Source organism: Corvus hawaiiensis, chromosome 2, assembly GCF_020740725.1.
Source record: "Corvus hawaiiensis isolate bCorHaw1 chromosome 2, bCorHaw1.pri.cur, whole genome shotgun sequence".
NCBI lineage: Eukaryota > Metazoa > Chordata > Aves > Passeriformes > Corvidae > Corvus > Corvus hawaiiensis.
The window spans coordinates 34,583,863-34,606,932 of NC_063214.1; the positions used below are offsets into that span (position 1 = coordinate 34,583,863).

Sequence of the window (23,070 nt, forward strand, 5' to 3'; positions counted from 1 at the left end):
GATTTTAAGACCAGGAAAAGGCATCAAGAGCATCCAAAATATAACTCCCATAGTTGCTCCTCTGCTCACCAGAGTTGAGAAAAAGCTGGCCTTCAAAGCAAAATTATCTGCTGGGGGCCTTCAAGCTCATCTTCTAACAATACTGTAGAGAACAACCAAAACCAGTGCTGATTAAACAACCAAACTACCTCTTTTCCAACTAGTTTCATCTTTTTCTTAACTGGAAGGGACCAAATAGTCCCAATGACTTCAAACTGTGCTTTAGGGGCTTTATACCAGACAAACCAATGCAAATCCATCTACTTCTGTCACCTAGACAGAACAAACCAAGAATTAAACAGCACCAGAAGAAAAGCATGTTATAGTTTCAAGAATGACTACTAACACAGGCAAAGCATTACACAGGCTTGTATAACGTGCTTTTCATGTTTGATGTAAGAACCATGGAAGATCTTAAAGACATGAACCTAGTGAGTCAGACAGGGTAAACCCCTGCAGAGTGTTCCACCTGAACTGGTGCAAGAAACAAGATTATCTGGGCATCCTCGAATTTGTATGGTTAAAGTAAAAAACATTTCATACAGTAACATGCCTGAAGCTGTTGTGTTTATCCTCTGCATTCCAGCAAATCCCCAGAACACACCATGTATGTTATACTGGATGCACGTTTAACGTATAACGGCAGATGTTTTCCTCCGTTTCCTTCTCCACAAACGCTCCTTTACCAAAACACACACACAAAAAGAAACAAAGAAACATTCTCAAGAGCTTTTTTTGCCACCTCCTCAAGCTGTTCTGGGATCTATTAAATAATTGCATCCTGCAATAGGAAGTAAGAGCATACCCACAGGCCTGTACTGGAGCAGCAGAGGCTGCGGCAGCAATGTTTTAACCACTTCACACCTTACCAGAATGAATGTGCAATGAAAGTGACAATTTTGACTCTGATTAGACTGCACATTCCAACAACCTGGCCATAATAAGGTTGCATTCAAGCCAGACCAGATTCTTAGCCCAGTTTAATACAAACCCCCCACATTTTGCCAGCACAGGGGAAAAGCAAAGCAGCAAGGGTCTGGAGGGTAGGGAAGGGGGAAGAATGGCAGTACTGAAAATTTTAGCATCAGTTTATTCTAGCTTGCATTATTCATCAAACTACATCTGAAAAGAACCTACACTGGAAAAGCTTCTTCCTGCCCTATTAGGCTTCACCTATGTGCAAGCAAGAATACCAGTGTGCTACAAACTGGTTTTTGGGCCAGTAGAATCACAGAAAGGCTTGAATAGGAAGGGACCTTGAAGGTTATACAGTTCTAACCCCACTGCCATGGGCAGGGACACCTTCCACAAGACCAGGTTGCTTCAAGCCCCATCCTGGCCTTAAACACTTGCAGGGATGGGGCAGCTACATCTTCTCTAGGCAACCTGTGCCAGTGCCCCACCCCCTCACAGTACGAAACTTCTTTCTTACAAATCTAAATCTATCCTCTTTCAGTTTTGTTTAAAACTGTTACCAAGTACCCCAGTCCTTTTGACATTCATCCAGAAATACTGACAACTGCACAGTTCTGCATTGAAGCAGGGACTCTGTGCGTGCAACCACTGCTCTGCCAGTTGGAAGCACCAGAAAACAGGGGAACGCACAATCCTATGGCAAGGCAAAGCGCTCCATAGCTAAAACGCCCATTAATCCCAGGCTACCTTGGTTCACAACAGGAGCCGAATACAAACGGCAGTGGAAGTGTTATCGATGGTTCTACTGACACTGCTCTAAACCTGGACGTACGTGGCACAAGACCAATGAAAAAGCTTTAAAAACAACAGAACAGAGGCAATGGCTGGCTCTCCGGAATAGAACAGGTGATAAAGCCAACACTGCGGAGAGCACGTTCAGTGCAACCCATCACAGTGACAACGCTCCTCTCCACGTGCCGAGCGACTCCAAAGCTTCGTTGGCTCCGACAACAGCGAACTGAGCACGTACAGCGAGAGAACACACGGAGAGGCTCTGCACGACTGCAGAGCAGATCTGGGAATTCAGCAAAACGCTCTGCAGGGCTCCCCCACTTCCCTCCCAAGCACGGGCGTGGGCCGCGCCCCTCCGGGCCCTCCCCTCGGCTCAGGCTCCGGACCGGGCACACTCCGGGCACACCCGGGGCACACACCTGCACTCTGACCGCGTCCGCCGGCTCCCGCGCCCCCAGCGCCTCGCGCACCCGCAGCCGCAGGGGCCGCGGCAGGGAGGCGCAGCGGCGGAGGGCCCGCCACCCGCCTCGGGCCCCGAGCATGGCGAAGCCTGGTGGGGCCGCTCCCCCAGACCCCCGGCCCGAGCCCGGCCGGCCGCCCGCTCCCAGCTCCCGCTCGGCTCCCGGCCCACTCCCGCACAGGCCCACGTGAATCGACCTGCCTCCCGCCGCCCCACGTGGCCACCCGCCCAGCCAATGGCCGCTCGGACCGTCCCCGGCCAGCCAATCGGAACGGAATGCGCGACTCAGCTCGCCTTTTCCGCCGCCCGGGCGCAAGCGCTCTTGGGAAATGTAGTTCCTCGTAGGGGATATCGGCTGCCAGCGGGACACGTGGGGATGGGATCCCCACGAATGAGGAGGAGGATCTTCCATGGCTGCGAGAGGGATCCCGTGTTGGGAGACAAGGAATCCCCGTGGCGGGGGAAGGGATCCTGCTGCCCTCCGGGACCACCTCAGCGGTAGCGCGGTCTGGGGATGGCGTACGGTGGTTCTCAGGGACGTTCAGCCACTGTCCCGTCCTCCTGGGCTTCTCTCACGGACCGTAACCCTTCGACATTCCCCGCTTTTCCTGATAAGGGGTGCAGGACTCGGGTCTGCTCTGCAGGCCTTGCTGACGAATAAAGCTTTTCTCCTGTCTCTCTTTCAGGCTTACGTCCCTCTGTCCTGCCAGCTCCTCTGAGTGGCAGGTGAGCAGCAGCCATCAGGGTCTCCAGCCCTGCAGGGAATGACTTGGCAATACTGATGGGCTGAAAATTGGACATGACCCAGCAGTGTGCACTTGCAGCCCAAAAAGCCAATTCTATCCTGGGCTGCATCCAAAGCAGTGGGGCCAGCAGGGTGAGGGAGGGGATTCTGCCCCTCTGTTCTTGTGAGACCCCACCCGGACCACCCAGCTCTGGGGTCCTCAGCACTGGAAACATATGGACCTACTGGAGTGAGTACAGAGGAGGCCACAAAGATGATCAGAGAGCTGGAGCACCTTTGCTGTGGAGACGGGCTGAGACAGTTGGGGCTGCTCAGCCTGGAGAAAAGAAGGCTTCTTTCTTACTGCAGCCTTTCCAGACTTTAGGAGGGCTTATAAGAAACACAGAGAAACCTTTAGTGCAAAGATAAGGGACAATGGTTTTAAAATGAAAGAGTGCAGATTTAGGTTGCACATGAAGAAGAAATCCTCTACTGTGAGGGTGGTGAGGCTCTGGCTGAAGCTGCCCAGACAAGCTGTGGCTGCCTCAACTTTAGAAGTGTTCAAGGACAGGTTGGATGGGGCTTGGAGCAACCTGGTCTAATGGAAGGGTCTCCTGCCCATGGCAGGAACATTGAAATGAGAGGATATTTAAATGTCCCTTCCCAAACCCCAAACATTCTGTGATTCTATGTGTAAAGTCAGTGCTGCTTCCCCATACACCCTAGTCTTTGCTGCTCTACTTGCCCGGTTTGTGCCTGTCCCTCTTCTGCAGCATCACTGCAGGAAGGCAGCAGCTGAACATGCCTGCTGTGCTTGTGGTCAGAGGTTGCCTCATTTCTGTGCTTTGATCATTGGAGCACTGTGGGTGACACAAGAGACAGCAGCAGTGGGATGCCCCAGGGCCAGGAAGTGCTGGGAGGCAGCTTTGGTAGTGACACTGCTTGTAGGGAGACAAATCCCTACCTTGCTGTAAAGTCCCAGGTAAGAAAGGAATTGCTGGCCAGAGACCGCATGTAAAAGAAACAAGCTGGGCTCATGGGAAAGAGAGAGGAAAGCTTTGTAGACGCCTGGTTTCGACTTTCCCAAGTGATTCTTTTTATCTGTGCATGAAAAGCTTCTTGTTCTCAAAGTCCAATGCTGCTTGCCAGGGCCTTCCTTCACCTCTGCTTTCGCTCCAAGTAAGCTGATGTCCTCACCCCCGGCTCAGTCTTGACCTGAGCTCTGACCTGCCTTGAAATGCCATCCTGAGGAATTAGAGCTGCAGGGCAGGGGCACAGACATAATCAGGTGGATGAGAAAGACACTGAGAGGTAGGACAGGAGCCCTCAGGGGTGGGTAGAGGGAGGGATAGAAGCACATCCTCAGGCAGTGAGGACAGCTTGTCCAGAATCTGTCCTCTATGCCACTGCACAGAATTGAGCAGACTGCCTGGACATGCACAGGTTACTGCCTCAGTGCTGGGTGGAAACACTGGGGCATGCATGTCTTGGTGCTCCTGAGTGAGCAAAATTAGTTTTATTTTAATGCCAATCACCATCCCCTCCTGTGAGGGCCAGCATTGGGCTTTGCTGTATGTTGGTACACTACTGTGGTGTGGTTTCTTAGAGAATCACAGTGCAGAAAGGAGCTGGTACTGCTGCAGTGTCAGGCAGAGATACAGGATGTAAACTGGTGGGACATTAGGGCTCTGTCATTCAGGGAACTCCTGGCTAAATGTGAGAATTAAACGTGTATGTAATGACTGCTCAGCACATGTTACGTGTTCTCTGTGCCTGGTCACAGATGGTGCATTTATTACTGCTCTCAGCTGTAGGTTTTTTCTCCTGTTCTGCCATACTGCCCAGAATATTTTTTCCAGGGTTATTTGACTCATAAAACCCTCTCCAGGCCAGATAAACAATTAATTTAAGGAAGAATTGGAGGGTAGCACCAGTGACAGTGACTAAACACACCAGGAAAGGGGTAAGGTCCTTCCCCTCAGACCCATCTGCTCCAGGACCACCCGTGGGTAATTGAAGGCAAGGGCATAACACAGGAAAGTCTGGCCTCACATGTTTTTGGACTGGACTTGAACTTTTCCCATCCAGCTGAATATCCTTCTTTATAAAGACCAAATGGTATCACTACACTTTTGGGGGGAGTGGAGGTGAGACCGTAGTCAAATCTTCTGTTCCTACTGTCATAAGTGGTGGGGCAGCCACTTTATCTGTAAATGAGGGATATCAAGAGTAACAAAGAGAGAGATTACAAAGGCTGTGGGTCTTGTGCAAGGGTGGAACAGAACTATGACACCTTAGCATCACTCCGTCTTCCACCTCTTGCAGTGATGAGGGTCACCCAACCTTCACCTGGTAAACTATCCCCCCCCAGTCTTCCTGCCCACAGGAATCTCTTAGCCATGCATCTCATGGTATAGCTCATAGAAATCCCTTAGCCACACATCTCACAGCATAATCTCAGGGTTGTAGGCCTCAGTTCCTATAGCTGCCCATCTTCTTTTCACTGCTGGATGCTGTCCTCACTGGCCAGCAGTTTGGCAACATCAGAACCATGAACCATAGCCCCAGGGATGCACCCAGATCTCAGGTTCTTTGAGTAGGTCCATATGGGTCGATGCAGTGCTGAAGCTAACTCACAGCACTGTTCCTCTCTGGTACATAAACTGGCTGTTCTGGAGATGTTTCAGGTGTCAGCAAAGACATGACTGTGTCTGAATGTAGGTTTTGTTTCTTTCCATGGAGAGCAGAGCCCTTCTAAAAGCTCTCCAGAGAGCACCGGTGCTCTTTGTGGATCAGAGTAGTCATGTCAGTCTGGACTGGCAACCAGGATGCTGGTTGTCAGGGTGCCTGCAGGGAGGGAGGTTTAAAAGGATGGTGAGAAATAATGGTTCTTCTGTACTTCCATCTGGGTTTAGGAGATATGAAATGTTCGCAGTAGATATTTCTAGTCGAAGCAGAGTTTGTCTTCTAACATGGTCCTTCACTGAGGGAAGAAAGAAAGAGGATTGAAGGTGGATGTGGCTGGGAGATGTGTAATGTGAGGTCATATTGAAGACAGTGCATTTGGAACAAAGGATGCAATGACAAATGGTTTGAAGAAGTAATCTTTATGATACCCATTCGTCCTGTTGCCAGGAGTGATTCCTGAGGAAGACTGGCCAGCACTCTTCATCTCTCTCTTTTTCAGTTAAACAGCAAAAATTTCTCCCAGGGAAACAGCTGTGGGGCTATCTCAGCTAGCTGGTTTCTTCTGCAAAAAGGTTTTATCCTTCTGAAACGAAGATCACGTGCTTCAAAAATGAGCAGGAGGAGATGGACAAAGTTGTGTATGAGGACCAGATCCTGGTCATTTTGGAAATCACGCCATCACCATGGCCCAGGGTAAGTGACTGGAAATGGGGAGATGAAAAAGTGTTGGGAAGAGCTGTTCTTAGCTCTATGGGAATAGCAGGAAATCAGAAGAGATATTTTGAGGGGAAGCAATGTCTGTGCCCAGGCCTTTACTCTCTGAACTCTTCTTTCAATAGAAACATGCTCTGGATCTACTGTGAGCAAAAAGGTGACTTGAATGTTGGGCTTGGTGCTGGCTTAGTTCATGGCGGTACAATCAGAAGAAAAAAAAGTGAATTATTCATGAGCTAAGTAGAAACCCATTCTTAATGGGGCTGCAGAGAGTTATTGTAAAGCCTGTAAGGCTTCACTAGAATTTAGATTTACCATGATAATTTCCTTGGGTTCCCAGCATTCAAGTGGGTTTTATATGGTCTAATCCAATATCTGCAGAAGCCAGTGACAGCTTTTAATTTATTTTAACTGTTGTTAGATTGGGCTTTCACTGATGAGAAGTCATATTAGAACTATCAGCTGCTAAAAGGTCAGCCCAGTTCTCTGAGACAGAGTCCTTGGCTGTGGTTTCTTATGAGTATCAAATTAGCTACTTCATTCCCAAATGTCTCCACATTGCTTTGATGCAGACATATTTTGTAGACTCTGGAAGCAAATACATTCATACTTATTTTTGGAAGGATTAAATACCTTTCTTTTGCAACTGCACAGAGGAAAAAAGAGAGACAATATCTTCCAAAAAGCTGTATTCTTGTTCTCAAAATGTAGGTTTGCTGAGTAACAGTACCTTGTTGCAGCCTTTGCTCTCTGCTTTCTAATACTTTATAATTATTAGAGTCGCAAACAAGTACTGGGTAAGTCATTGTTCAGGGATATCATTCCTGGTGCAAGGAATATCCCTCAGCTTAATCCTGTCCTGTTAGTTTTTTCCTTAGCAAACTCCCTTAAGCAAGCCACATCTAATGTAGCCCTTTTCTCCTATTAATTCTCAGCCTATGGGTTTAGGTCTCCAGCATCAGGAGAACCTGAATTCCCTGCCCACCACCACAGCTGTTAATAACTAGGGAAAAAAAGGGTTGGTGCTAAAAATGCTGAAACCCACTTTGTTGGACCCAAAGTTCCCAGAGAACTATGATGAAAACAGCATACAGATTTCACTCCATAGGTGTCAGTTTTCTGGCCTGCCCAGAGCCTGAGCTCATTGCACCTGTGTTGTTCAGAGCCACACATTATCCAAGGGATAAATGCTTTAGGTAAGTCTCCAAGGTGATCTCAGAAACTGGATTCCTCTGCCATAAATAAATCCTTTACAAGACCAGCTTCTGGCAGTGCTGCCATGGGCTCTCTGAAGGACACCTGACCCCACAGACCTTAGCAGCTTTCTGCAGTGAAGTAGCGTGGGTTGTTGGGATGAACATGGAAATCACAGGGTGATCATTCAGTGTGGTGAATATGAGAGACCGCAAACAGGAGCCTGGAGGAGCCTTTCCTGTCCCTCAGCATAACTGGCACAGTGACTGGCAATGCTCCAAAGCCTGAGTGAGAAGTTCCTCCACCCATTCCTGCCCTTTCTTCCTGCAGGGCTGCCCTGCTTGTCTACTGCAGCCGCAGAGGAAGTTGACATGAAAAGGGACACACTGCAGGGTGACTTATGTCTGCAGCAAACCTCTGAATCTGTGTGTGTCTCTCAGAGTTAAGAGAAACTGTTGCTCCCTGCTTTTTTTCCAGCACTATTCCTTTCCTACTAACTGTTGTCCATGTTAGCAGGGTGCTGCCTCGTTCCCTCTCAGAACTGTGAATTTGCAAATTGGCAGACTTGCAAGTTCAAGGGTAGTCTCAGGGACTGATGCTGGGTCACTGAGGCTTGAATGGAGGCTCTACTCCTGCATTAAGCAGCAAGAGGAAAGCTACAGCTCCCAGCCCTGCATGCACCTGGAGAGAGAGAAGAGAGGAGTACATAGTAGCGTTTCTAAGGAATGTTTTGTACTTTGAACGATTTATCTAAGGGTCTGAAAGGATTTAATAACTGTGAACTAATTAAACGTACTAATTAACCCAGTGTTTAATCTCAGCTCTTCGTTAGCTTTCTGTGCTGCTGAAGCAGAGACATAGTCCCATATATCATGACATGCAGCCACTTAGCTTAATTGTGATTCCTCTGCACATGGTGCAGGCACTGAGCCGCTAAGGTGATGAGAGGAACACAAAAAACCCACGTACAGGAGAAAATTAGAGGGGCGAAGCAGCCCTGTGTGACTAACAACCTTGAGATTATTTCCATGAAGAGGATATTGACAGCCTAATTTGTTTCCCCTCCCCATTATCACTGGTTTGTTCTCATTGATGCCGCTGTTTTGCTAAGGGAGATGGAAACAATCTGCTTCTGGGCACATGATGACAAAATGGCCAGGTTGTTCCTTTGTCCCATCTTTTTCACTATGGCTCCAAGCTGCTCTGCTGCAACCAGGAGGAGGACACTGCTCACTTTCACGTCTCATCATACTTCCCCGTGGACTTGCCTTTCCACACTGGTGCTACTGGTACTATTTTTGTGTAGAACCCACAGAGCCAACTCTCAGATCTCCATGAGCTGTTTTCTCAGTGCCACAGAAGAAGGGACATCTGAAATGAGTGCCCAGAGCCAGCTCAATCCAGAAGTAGATCAGGAGCAATGTGACTTTCTTGCTTCCAGGGCTAAATAATCCCTCCTGATTCTGGAGCTATGGGAGACCCTGGAGCAGGCTGGTGGATATGGTGGACCCAGGAAGCGTGTGCTCCACTGCAGAAACAGAGACAGAGGACTCAGAAGATTGAAAATCCTCATTCTTGTGGGGGCCATCATCCCAAGACATGAGGGCCATCATCCCAAAACACACTCCTTGTGGATGCAGTATTCAGTGGGGGACATCTGAAATCCTATCATTGCTTGTTCTCACAGCTGGCCTGAAAACTATGCCTGCCTGGGAAGATACCATGAGCCCCAGACTGCCCAATCAAGGGCAGAATAATTTCCCCAACAGCACTGTTTAAACCAGCAGCTTCAGTTTGTTCCCAGCTGTAACTCCATCTCCACGCTGTTTACTTATTACTACTCACATAAATGTGGGATAGAGTTGAGCTTCTTTCAGCTTGGGGTCACGATTCCTTTAGGAGCTACTAGTTTAAAAGTGTCTGGAAATGAGTCTGTGTGAGCAAAGGGTCACTAAATTAGCTGAGGAAACAGGCTGCAGTGGGGGAATGCGGCAGTCACCTTCCTTGGAAATCACCAAGGGAAATCCAGGCACAAATCCATATCGGGGATGTCTTAGGAGAATGAATCAGACCTGCCAGGATATGGGGAGAGGGAGGAGATGACCCACTGGGGACTTTTACTCTGAATAGAACAACTAAATGATTTTATGAGACCAACAATCCCCCAGTGTCTCCTTGTGCAGCCCTATGCAGCCAGCGGAGGAAATTGGTAACTGTACCCAGCAAGCCTGTTTTTAATTAACAAATAATTATCTACAAATTGCTGTAATTATTGCCTTGGATTCCAGAGGACAGGGACGTTAGCGCGAGATGAGCACAGTTTCCTTGCGAGTGAAATATTTTCCCTGCCTTATCTACAGAGCCCTGCTGCTGTGAGGTTTGGGGACTCGGCAGCGCTTTCCTTTGGAGAAAGTGATAAAACAGCTCAGGCTGCCTGGAAGGGGAAGCATGCTGGAAAAGGCACTGGAGGAAGGGCAGTTTCTTAAATTTATCAGGTTGTCTGCCCTCATGCTGGAGTAGTTTGGGGGATGCCAATTAAGACATAAACCTCATCAGTGAGTGCCAGGAGGAGGGTGCTTACATGTCCATGAGCTGACAGAGCAAAATGAGCATCCTGATTTGTGATCTTTCAATGAGGAAAGGATAAATCCAGCTTTGGAAAAAGGTGGTTAGTGTTAACTCAGATCAAATGGAAAGCATGGAGGTTCCCTGAGCCATCAGCACTGAAGGATGCTGGTCTGGAGAGGGTACATCACTGGCCATGACCTTCTTGATCACATTTTGGAGGAAGGGCACACAGAGCCCTTCCACCTCTTTTTCTTCAGGTTCTGCTGCCAAACCTCATGGTGGAAGTCTGCAACAACTGCTTTTTCACAGTTGCAAAGACTCTTGCCCATGGTAGCCTAAGTACTAACACACAGAGATGTTTATTGTCCTGCAGGGCTTACACTCTTTTGACAAGTCTAACGGGGAAAATCTGCTCCAGTTTGCAGGAGCGGCACTGAAAGACAGCGGTACATCCTGGCTGGATGGGCACAACCTGCTGAAGAGTTCCTGAGCCCAGACTTCAGCCCTGCTAGGTGCATTTAATCTCTGAATTCTGATGCTTCCCAAGAAACTTAGACTTCTCTTCTGTCGTTTCTCAGTGAATCCCCTCAATGATGCCACTCACTGCCAGGGTTTCCATGACAGCCTCTGCTTCAAGCAAATGGGGTGCTTTTTATTATTCATCCATGGCATATTTACCTGAGGTGAGCTGCCTGTACCATATGCTGCTGTGAAATGTTGCCTTTGTTTTGCTGCTGTGTACTAGGTCTTCTTCATGCAGATACTTACCATTTGGGGCTGGGGGGGTCCTGCAGCACCTTCCAAGGTGATATGCATTGCCAACTCTTTCAGCATCCCTTTGGCAGTAAGAAAATCCCTTCTCAGTGAAGAGATGTTGTGGCTCCACGCTATGGATGAGGGTGAAGAGTAGTGCAACCTGAGCCCTTGGCCCTGCCCGCACCCTCATCTTGCTTCTACCAGTGGGACAGCATAAAAGCCCTTAATCCTGCTCAGAAATATCCCACTTTGCCTGAAAAGACAGAAATGGCAGCTGATTTTCTTCTACTTTATGGGGTAGTGGGAGGAATTAATTTGGATGCATGAACCTGTGTCCCTCTTGATGCCCAGTGTTGCCTGGTCTCAAGGAGGTTCATGCTCTTCAGACTCCCTGAGGTTTAAGCTCCCGGCATGAGCTCATCCTTTCAGAGCTCACATTGGGGCCTCATCTGGCACAGAAAGGCATCTCTCAATCATTTCAGGGCTTGTTGTCAGGCTTCGCTTGCTGATCGTGTGAGTGAAAAATTGCCTGCTGTGAGAGCCGGGTCTTTGCCCTTAGTGTGGTGCCCTAAATGCTGGGACTTTGTCGAGCATCTGTAATGCTCCTGTCTTGTTCAAGGCATGGCTGTGGCTCAAATATGTGACTCTAACAGGAAAACAAAGAAAAATGCACCATGTTTTTGTGCTAGGATCAACAAGTGGTTTTTTGTTTGTTTTTTTTTCTTAATACCTATCCTCTCCCATGCACTGTGACCTTTAAAGAAATGGTTTCTAATAAATGGAAATAGTTCATGGACAAAGAAGCTGTCATGAGGAATGATTGATTGTGCTTAATATTTTATTTTCAAGATTTGAAAGGAAATCTCTGAAATATCCATTGGCAGGTCTGTGAACCTAATGGAGTGATTCATAGAGTTCCTTCACAGAAGGAACAGAGGGCTTGTTACCAGCAGAGCAGGACAGTGTTGGTTGTGTTTCATACACACTTTTGCAACACAGCTGGAAAATACTGTTGGGGAAAGGCAAACAAAGACAAAAATCAGGTTCATTTTCTTCAGCCCTGCTGACAAGAGAAAAACTAAGGTTTTCTAATCCCTTTACATTCATAATTAGAAATCATTTATCTTTATCTTTATCTTTGTTGGTGAAACATGAATTTTCTTTCAAATTGGAATGTCTGCAGGCTATTGTGCCCAGCATCACTGTGGTGTTCTGTACCAGCAAACTTTAATGCCTTTGGAGTGTTCCCACAGGAAACCAGTATCCTGTTGTTTTACTGGGCAGCACTGGTGAAACAACTTGTCCTAAATCACACAAAAGGTCAAGGTCACACATGGGATTTGAACTCTGCCCTTCTAATATCTCCTTCTGTGTATGCACCATCAGCTCTTGTTTCTCTTGTGCCTCATTTGACTCCAGATAGTTTCTCCTGCCTTTAACCTCTCCCAGCTGCCAATGATGCTCTTTGCTGCCTCCAGCATGTCCCTACAGGGAATGTGTCCCCATGCAGGACATTTTTCCAAAAGGCTGGAGGAGCTCCTTGCTGTGTGTGAAGGAAGAGATCAGGTCATGGTCTCTTCTCAAAGTCAGTTGCTTTGTGGGCTGGCTAGTTGGAATTTTCCCCCTGCAAAATCAACAAAAAGGAGAATAGGAGCAACAAGGTTTCAGGAGGAGTTCTGACCTGTTCTCCAGGTGAGAGTCACCTTCCAGTTAAGGGACAGCAGTCGTCTTGTCTAACTCTAGAGTGCTGCCATGCAGGTGTCTGCATCGGAGATGTTCCCACTCCCTTCACAGCTGTTGGAGACAAATAAGCTCCTCTAGAGACCAAGATGCCCCATCCTGAACTAGACAGGAGCTAAAACAGCCTGGGTGCATACCCACAGGAGCTCTTGTGATGGCACCCTTGGATGGTGAAGCCTCCGTGGTTGGATGTACCCATTAGAGCTTTGTTGGCTGCAGGCGATCCTTGAGGAGTTAGGTCCACCCTGGAATGCGAGGGGGAGATCCCAAAAATATCTCAATTGGCTCTGCATGTACAGGTGAGACCTCACTGCCGATAGTGAGCTTCAGGTGTTCAAAACGCCCGGTTTTCTTCTTCCAAGACACAACTTGCACGGGCATTTCTTTCACCTCATTTTTCCTTCTTTTTCGGCTACTTCTTCCCTTTTGTCGCTAGATGACAGCAGAGGTCTCGTAACAACAAGGACTGATCTGAATCCGGGGCAGGCACCACTTCTGCACCAGGCAGTTCACGGCTGGGTGCCCCAAAGCATCCTGATGACTTTTGATAACCCTTTGCCTACTTATTTATCTGCCAGATTATGTACAAATACAATATTTAAGTCAAATCTTCAGCTTTTTGTGTGGAGCTACTTGAGTGCATTTTCCTGCTTCATCACCTCCATCATCCCCATCCTATTTTTAAGACTTTTTCTCTCACATTTACTTGATACCTTTTGTTTTATACTTGGTGTGTACTCTCCAAATCCACCTTATTTAATCCAACAGGATCCCTCACAGATATAAGCAACTGGAGCACAGTTCAGCAACTTGCTTTTCTACAACATTGTCAGACACAGAGCTGAGCTCCCAAGAGATAGGTGGTTCCTGGAGAGAGGATTTCTGTGATAACTGGAAATTGGCACCTAAATATGAGCAAAAATGCTTTAGACAGGATGGATAAATGCATGGAAGGATGGGTTGGTTTTAGCACACGCAGTAATTACCTCTTGGTGGAATATGGGTCAGATAACTGAGATAGATAAAGGGTGAAATGGGTGATTTAAAAAAAACCTACTTAATTATAAATGATTCTGTTATCAGAAATACCCTTACTGGATAACAAGAAAAGGTATGGATTTTTGACACGAATGAACCAAATGGGTGATTTTTGTACCTGGGGTGCTATGAAGGAGGCTGATTCAGACCGTGGTCTAGCAGAGAGCTCTGCATGAGCACATGAACCTTGTCTGATGATTAACTGAACCAAGTCTCTGATCTGTACAAAGGTATTCTGTGGGAAAGGTATGATCTATGTTCTTGGGAAAGGCCAGGACACTTCAGGAGACATTCTGTTTGATTTATTCATAGTTTCATAAGAGATTCTGGGACAGTATTTCACAAGGAGGATTTTCATTACAAAATTCTCTAACCTACATCCCCAACAGCAATCTTCAGTGCCTGCAGCTCTTGGTCATGGTCCAGGATTTTGTTCTTGTCAAAACGAGAGCAGAGGAGATACCGAGACCATTTGGATCTTTCAGATAGTGCAAAACTACAAAATGTATCTCAAGCTTCTTGTCAGTGACTAGAAGCTTACACATTGTTTCTTATAGAGGTTGTGGTTGTTGCCTTTGTTTTACCTGCAGTGTAATTTATAATCTCAAAGGCAGGGATAACCTGCAAATACTGGTAGTCCTTCCTAAGGAGTCCTGGGCCCTCTGCTCTTATTGACTTGAACTATGCAGGATCACAGCCCTGAGGGGCTGTTTTTAGTGCATCATGATGGAAAAACTAAAACAGCCAGCATTTTCATTTCTGATCACTCAGGCTCCATCCTGCAGCTGGACGAAGGACAGAAGAGGGTATTGTTTCTTTGGTGTCATGCTCTAATTGTTCCTAGTGGATGGAGCTTTTTAGGGAATTATTATTCCCAGCTTATTGTAACTGGGAGGGGAGTGGAGGAGAGGAGAGGGGAGGGGAGAGGGATCTCATGGGCAATCTGAGAAAGATATTTAAGCTTCTGCAGCTGTAGGTGGAATATTCATAAACAACCATGCAAATACCTCATTCCCACTGAAGTCACTGATTACACCTTTTCCCTGATGTCACGTCCTTCATCTGCATGGGAGCTGCCCTGTCCCCAGGCTCAGGTGGTGGCTGATGGGTCACAGGGAGAGTCTAGTTGTGTTTGGGAGCATGCCCATCACCAGCAGAGGACCTTGAACATCACTTGACATGTCCCAGAGCATGAATCAGTTCTTTTGTGAACCAGCTAGGATCTGTCCATCTGTTTCATGTCCTGTTTTAAAAACTGTGAATCAAGGTAAAATCCAGCCTGGAGGTGACAAGTATCTAGGTCATCCTGGCCATGTCCACAGCTGGCAGGGTGGAGAAGGGAGGGGAGAAGGGTGGCACTTGCTGATGAATTGGAGCTGAAAGCAGCCCTTTAGAGACACTGGTACAGACTGAATGTTATAGAACAGCTACTACTGACCTAAAACATTCACCTTGAGGTTCAAAGGATGACTTCTAAGCCTTGTTACTGCAGTTTTGGGACTAAAAGGGGTCCTGAAAAGCCCCCACAGGCTGAGCCTCAGGAGAAACAGCCTGCAGTTAGTCAGCTACGTGTCTGTGGTACCAATCGAGCTTTTAAATCTGGAAGCATCTGCCCCAGCAGTGATTTGATTTTATGCAATGTGTCTCATGCAACCGTATTGCTAAGCATGTCACTAAATCCTTGCACATCAAAGGAACAAGTAAATCAAGCAAAACTGCATAAGCCGCTCTACAATTCAGTTTTGGCAAAAGGTGCTTAGACAACCCTGGAGGCTGCAGTCCTCTAGCTAGCAGCAAAACTCACATAAGGCCAGCAGCAGTGCAGTTTTTCCTGCACCACCAGGCAAATGGCTTGCAGCTGAGGTTGGATTAGGAACTGGTCTGGAGTCAAGTGGTCCAGAGGTCTAGTTCTGAATTTGATTATAATTTCCCAGGTGGATTGAGACACTTTACTTAACCTTTTTGTGTGTCTGTTTCCAGGTCCATATTTTTTTCCCCCATCTTCCATGGGGAAGATGAGGATTAATTAGATAAAGCTGTTTAGTGGAAATGAAAAAGCTTTGCAATTATTAAAGGTTCAGGTTTACCCTTTACTGAGCCAGCTTGTTGGAGTTCCTGGTGTCAGTATTGTAGTGCAGAATTCGTCTACAACATTACTGTTAATGTTCCTTATTCGTACCCCGATCATAGAAGAACTGATGCCTTTTGCTGCTTTGCAGGTGTCGGTAGAAAAATGAAATGGTTACTTCACAAGCTCAGCAGCTGTCTCACTCCCTGGGGCCATGTTCCAACACTAGAGCTGTCATTCTGCAGCACACACTGAGGGAGAAATCCCTGGCACAGGTCATTCATTTGGATCTGATGGGTGACAAGGGTGGACAGACTGCTTGAGGTCTGGGTAGAGGCCACCATGGGCTATAGGGGAGAGGATGCTGTGGTGACTGTGGTGGAGAAGATGCAGTGCAGAAATTGGTGTGGCTGAGTGATGGGGTGAACACGTCACCACTGCCTTCACCGATGATGGGGCTGGCTTAGACTGGATGCCCACTATGACGTGATTTGCATTCAGTCAATGGAGGTCTAAGGCTCATTGCATTGCCCAGGTGGAAGCACTTAGTGCAGTACTGAGGCTATGGGGGTCCTGGGACATGTGTAAGAAGGCTGATAACGTCTGACACAGAATCTATGAGACACCTGTACAGTCCTGGAGATTGGGCAGAACACCAGAACTATTCAAATGCACTGACCAGATATGTGTGGGCAGGCAAATAGAACTGCAAGTCAATATACCCCATGGATAACAGGGAATGGTTCAGCCTGTATGGAAGCAGGCACCTACATCTGCATGGCTCAGTTGCTCTCCCAACTCCATGAATGCCCTGACTGGCTCTGCACATACTTCAGCAGAAACTCACACAGGTGGCCCATGTAAACACTGCATGTAGACACCAACATGCAGGGATTAAACCAACCTCTGGGTTCCCTCTAAATCAGATCCTCCAGCAGCAGTGCTGAGGTCTTCCACAGAAGAAAGGAGAGATCCACTCTGGTGGGTGACCGTACCTCCTACAGCAAAAGGAGGTAAGAGCAGGGTTCTTGGGGGTTTTGTTCTTGCCCCCAGATGGGTTTCCATTTGAGACTTTCCAGGTCAGGAGAGTTAGGGAATGCCCGATATCTCCTACCCAGAGCCCTTTGTACTGTAATCTCCTAGATCTCTTCCTACCTGAAGTCCTCTGCATCACAAATCTAACTCAGAAACTTGAGGCCTCTATCCAAATATCTCAAACCACTGGTCCCATACGAACTCTTTACTCTTTTTTGCCATAGCACACTGTTCATTGTGCCTGTCCCACAATAAAAGGACTACAGTCACCAATGTCATTTAACATGGGTAAAGGGAAATCCAGTTACAATGACTTTTGGTCAGTCCTGGATTAGAACATGTTGAAGTTTGTAGAGCACCATCCCCCCCAAGCATTGCACAAGAAACAAATGGAACATGTCTCCTGGGGATCTTTTTCTCTAGAGAATCCAGATGCTTTCAAGGCACCTGGTAGCAGTACAAAATAGTCTGCTATTAAAATTCAAAGGCAAGTAAAATAGCCCTTCCCTGCAGGCTTTCTTTCTATGAGGCATTTCTGATGAGAATCCAGAATCTCTGCAGAGGCCTGGCATATGAAATAGAAATTATATAGCTAGCATTCCCCTCTTTATAAGTGACTATGTGAAGCACAAAATCCCTTTGCAATTCACACTTGTGATGAGAGGCAGCTCCTTATGTTCAGACTGCTCCTCTCAGCATGCCTTGGGCTGAAGGCCTGCAAGACTTGTAGCCCAGGAGCTACCTGCCCTTCCTAGGCTTGTCCCAGCTCAGGGGAGAGCACATCTCCTACATCCTTCAGAGCACAGTGGAGGGTCCACAGGCAGAACCACCCTCTTGTTTTCTCCAGCCCCCTAGAAACACACTGGTACTGCATTTGTCCTTCTATCCCCATCTCTGGAGCCTTCCTGCTGACATCGGAAAGGGCATGTGTGCAACTACTCATTTTGGGCTCATTTTTCATGGGGATAGGTTAAGAATGAGTCATGGTCTTTTTCACGAATGACTTGCACAGCGGAGTTTTCCCACACAGTGAGCCATTATGAACTCATAGGTGGAGAAGATAATTATGACTGGTGTAAAGCTGTGCCTAATTTCCCACTCCATAAAGGGGAGACAATAACTCCCTTTCCTCATGGAGGTGTGCAATGATTTAATCACAAGGTGAGCTCTGTATTTATAGATTTTAAAGACACCGCTGTGATTATGTGGTCCCGCCTTCTGCATAACAAAGCTCAAAGCACATCAGCCATGAACATCTGTGTCGAGTTCATAATTTTGTTTGTAGCATATTTCTTAGAAAGACATTCGTGTGACGAATCTGAGTGTGTGTGTGTCAAGTTATAAACCCCATTTTCTATGCTGACTTATGTACAGAATTGTATTTTCCACTTATAAATTCATCTTCGGAGTAGAGTCTCTGTTTTGTGCTATCTGTTGATTTTATACTTGCACCCCATTCCCTGCAAGACTGCAATAATGTCAGCCTGCCAGTGCCCTGATCAAAGAAAGAGTCTGCCACATCCCTGAGAGATCACCACTGAGAAATTGTGGATAAAACCATGTATGGTCCTTTCACCAGCTGAGTAATATGGCAGAAAATTATCTTGCTTGGGCTGTGAATGGCAGCAGGAACTATTGCTCTTTGCAGCTGGGTGGGTCTATGTGTTTAGCTTTATGTTCATGTACCAAATTACAAAGGACAAAGGTTTTATTTTGCATTGTTCCCAAGAAAGTGAAGATAATCTCTGCGTGAAATCCTTGTGAATAAGCATAATACTGACTGGGATCTCTTTGTAGGCACATATAAGGATGGGTCAAAATGAAATTTGTAGGAGAGATATACCCATATGCCTGTGAGTCCAGTTTAACAAACACAAAAATACACTTGGTGGAAGAGCTGAATTCAACTCTCTTGAATTAAAATGGTTTTCATATTGGTGAGAAACCTAATTATTTTGAGAAATCAGGTTAACCTGCTGTATTTCAAAGGAGGTTCAGTTTTGTTGTTTGGTGATGTGACCGGCAGTACTGAGTTTGTTGTCTCCGATCACAGGATTTTGCTCTTGCAAAAGCATTGCCTCACAAGAACTAATGAACCCTAAGTTATTTTTCTTATGCTGTTGAATGTGGGATCACCATCATAAATTTGAGGATATTTTGCTCCCCTACTCAACATGGGAAGAAGGGATGTGCTTCCTGATGGGATTCATGGAGAAAATGAACCTCTGACTAGCTGGGAGAAAATTTAGGGCTGAGAAGATAAGTTTATCCTTTGTCACATGCAAGTAAGCCAATCTGAAGACACAGGTGCTGGTTGACGTCTAAAATGCCAAGAAGGTTTGGCCCAAGGACACAGCATCCTTGAAAGACTTCAGTTAATGAAGACTGTAGATCTCTTGTTCTTTCTAAAAGTGACATGACACAATTAAAGAACTTCCATGCCGAATATTTGTGTTTTTTTCTTTCTATGCCTCCTCTATGCCTTTCTATGCCTCAGTTTAAAGGCATAGAAAGCCACAAGAATTAATTTCTGGGCATAGGGCAGCGATACGGGATACACATCATAAAGTCACCCCAAGACAACCTGCTGATCACTGTGTTCTCTAAAGAGTGAAACTGAGAGCAGATAGGCTTAGTGGGGTGGGAGCCAGGGAGAAGGTGTGGAGCCTGAATGCAGAGTGTTATGCCTGGAGGGAAGACTCTGATGAAAGAGCTGTGCTAAAGCATCTGACCAGGGACCCAGAGCCAGGAGGACCAGCTTGAATCCAGACCAAAAAAGATGTGAGGGGACTTTCTAACACCTTTTTACAGGATATAATTTTTGTGTCTATTTCTGGTGACCTTCCTGAAGTCCCCCACGCACCATGCACAGCAGGATCATCAGTAGCTGAGAGCTCCTACAAGTGCTCTCTCTTGGTGCTGACAGTGAGGGGGTTGCCTGGATTCCCTGCAAGTTGCTTCTCCATCCTCCCTTCAAGGCAAGGAGCCATGGTTCTCCCTGACTCATGCAAAAAGCATCTGGCTGACCATTGCTGAGGAGAGAGGTGACAGACTGGTAGCCAAACAGAGCCGGGGGTAAAGTGTAGATCTGCATTAAAGACCCCAAGTTTTATGTTCTCTTCACCTACTTGATTAACATGACCATTGACATGAACAGTGCCTGCCTGAGCTGTGTTGTGCGAGGCTGGGGAGGTCCCAGGCCACTGGAAGGTGACCTATATTCAAGAAGGAAGGGCCTGGTGATAACAGTCTCTCTTCTGTGCCTGGTAAAATCATGGAGAAGTTTATTCTGGGAGTTATTGCAATAATGCTTGAGAGACAATGCAGTCATTAGTCATAGCCATCCACACATGTTTTGTACTCGTGACCAGATGAGGATGAATGAATTCACCTGCTGTGGTGTGGTGACTTGGGCCTTTGTAGGCATGAAACCATGAGGGCTTGGGACAGTATGGGCCGTTCAGACCATATTAAACTGTGTTCTTTGCCTACTGAGGAGAGAGACAAGGACACTTTGTGCATAATTGGACCTGGCACACAGCAGCACTGGGGGAAAAGCTTCACAGGTCTTTATTTGGAACAGGAAGTGGCCAGTGATGGACACAGTGCAGAGCCTGGATGGGTGTATTCTTCACTGGGTGAAAAACCGGCTGGATGGCTGGGTCACAGGTGACAGGGCAGAACCACTGCTGTCTTGCACAGACACTTGTGATGTCACTGGTGACTAATTAGCTGATTTGGTATGAATGAACACCTGGCTTTTGCAGTGTTTGACCGCCATACGTTATTGTTCGTTTTTCCAAGTCATGAACGTGGTCCAACAGGGACAGTTTGCCTACGCAGATTACACAGATTATCTTCTTACACAGATACTGTGTTCATGATCCCCACCTATTTTCCACCAGTAGTCAGCTGGAAGACAATATTACCTGCAGGACATCCCAGCACTTATCACAACAATAAAATTCCAATTTTATTTGGAATGAAAAGGGTGTACTCCTTTGAGGACCTGTGTGCTGTGAGGGGTGGAGCAATAAAACCAATAAGGGCACTGAAGCAAAGACAGAGGAGAAGGTTATGAGACAGCTGGACATTTTTATGGAGAAAAGTAGAATTAAAGGATATGGTGATTAATCAGATAGGTGGGGCTGAGACCCCCAGAAACCATAGAGGCAGATGAGAGGTAAGATAGCTTTTTCTTGTTTAGTAGTTCCCTAGTTCCTTTTTAATACCTGAGAGAAAATGTTCCTCATGGGAAACTATTTTACACAACTTCTTGGAGGAGCCTGAGATGGCCAGAGCTTTGGCTCATAGGTGTGGGCGTGGCTGATGTTAGAAATACCTCACTGTCCTGTCCCATCGCTTGTCCAAGAGTGTGGCACCATTGCTGTGTCTTTGGGCTGTGGGATGCTGACTTGGCAATTGAAAAGTCATCTTTTTGCTTTTTTCTCCACTCATCAGCATCCTTAGGTGACCCAGGCTTCCTTCCTCACTCCAGCCCCTCCTGTACCTTAATATGTACGTGAAAACACACAGCAGCAATTTGAAAGTAATGTTGAAAATCAAGAGCGATGCTTTTGGCTTTTCATAAGGATTTAGAATATTTGACCTATTTTCCTCTGTTATGGTTTAACCCAGCCAGGAACTCAGCACCACTCAGCTGCTCTGTCACTCCCCCCATGTGGGATGGGGGAGAGAATCAGAAGGGTGAAAATGAGAAAACTCATGGGTTAAGGCAAAGACAGCTTCATAGGAAAAGCAAAATCTGTGTGTGAAAACAGAGCAAAACAAGGAATCATTCACCACTTCCCATGGGCAGGCAAGTCTTCAGCCATCCCCAGGAAAGCAGGGCTACATCCCATGTAATGGCGACCTGGGAAGACAAACACCATCACCTGCTATGTCCCCCACTTCTTCCTTCTTTCCCCAGCATGACACCTGATGGTCTGGGATATCCCTTGGGTCATTTGGGGTCAGCTGTCCTGGCTGTGTCCCCTCCCAACTCCTTGTGCACCCCCAGTCCCCTCTCTGGTGGGGTCGGTGAGGAGCAGCAAAGGCCTTGCCTCTGTGTGAGCACTGCTCAGCAGTAGTGAAACCATCCCTGTGTTATCAACACTTTTTCCAGCACGAATCCAAAACATAGCCCCATACCAGCTACTATGAAGAAAATTAACTCTACCCCAGCCAAAACCGGCATATCCTCCCACTAGGTTACTTCTCTCCTTTTAATAAATCAAATAAAACTGTAGGAGCACCACATTTCATCTTGTCTGAACTGTTATATTTAATCTTCTGAGTGGGTGGGGTTGGTTTGTGTGGAGGGGAACGGCTCAGAGCCTGAAAACATGAGAGATGACTCTTTTAAGCTTTTCTGATTTCACGGAAAGTTGCCAGATAGCATTTTAATTAGGACCTATCAAAACCAATCAAGAAGAGAAGAAGGTTTGTCAAGTTGTTAGCAGCCGCTAAGCTTTTTAGAGTTTGTAAGATGGGGTTTTTTTGCCTTGTGCACAAATTTATTCATCCTAACAATTTTACAGCTGTGCTCCCTTGCTTACAGCACATCTCTCTGCATGAGGAACCTCTTCTATCATCTTTGCTGCTAGCTCCATTGGTAATTTTCCTGCTGGGATGGGCAGGAGCACTCAGGCATTGCCAAGGTAGAGATTAGATTTTCACTTTGCACTTTGGGATTTTTTCTTCCTGGTGCTAAAAACATTTTCCTTCTGTGTTGATAATGCCATTATTTCTGTTTCGTCTGCAAAGTAAGTTGGGAACTCAAGGATCCTCAGTATTCACTTATATAAAACATAAGCATGATTAATAATCATATTATATAGCCTGCTAGGGAAAAAAGGGGAAAGCAGCACAATCTTAAAAGGGAAATTAGAACATTTTCTTTTGCAGATTTTAGTGGAAAAGGTTTTTTCCACCCATTTGTAATTCCACAATGTGGTTCACATTATCTCTGGAATTCTTTGCTCTGTTTGTTGTGTTTTCAGAGATTTCCGTCAATAGGGAGTGAGTCAAATATTGAAAGTTAGGATCATCTTGAAGTGTTTTGCTGGATCAGAGATTTCATTATCGAGATGGTCACAACCATCTCTGACATCCGGGAATATTTCTTGTTCAAAAACACAGTTTAAAATAAAATTGTTCATTTTCATGTCTAATATGGCCACTGAAGGAAAATATATGACAGCTGGAGGCTGTAAAAACAGGGTAGGATCACTGAACACATCTGGAAATACTTTAATTACTGCACATTCAACTTTGAACTATTTGGTTCCTATGTAAACACAAGACTAGTAATTAAAGTACAAGACTTAACTCATGTGG

General features: G+C 46.4%; 1 protein-coding gene across 2 annotated transcripts in view; it reads right to left on the reverse strand.

Annotated features, from left to right (window-relative positions):
- Positions 1-2,362, reverse strand: part of NARS2 (asparaginyl-tRNA synthetase 2, mitochondrial) — a 50,809-nt gene extending 48,447 nt beyond the window's left edge. The window contains exon 1 of one of the 2 annotated variants that reach the window (XM_048294915.1): positions 2,166-2,362. In XM_048294915.1, coding sequence (XP_048150872.1) covers positions 2,166-2,288 — 123 coding nt within the window. In that variant the 5' untranslated portion in view covers positions 2,289-2,362. The remainder of the gene's footprint in view (positions 1-2,165) is intronic. The other variant, XM_048294916.1, reaches the window with a different exon arrangement.
- Positions 2,363-23,070: the final 20,708 nt, after the last annotated feature.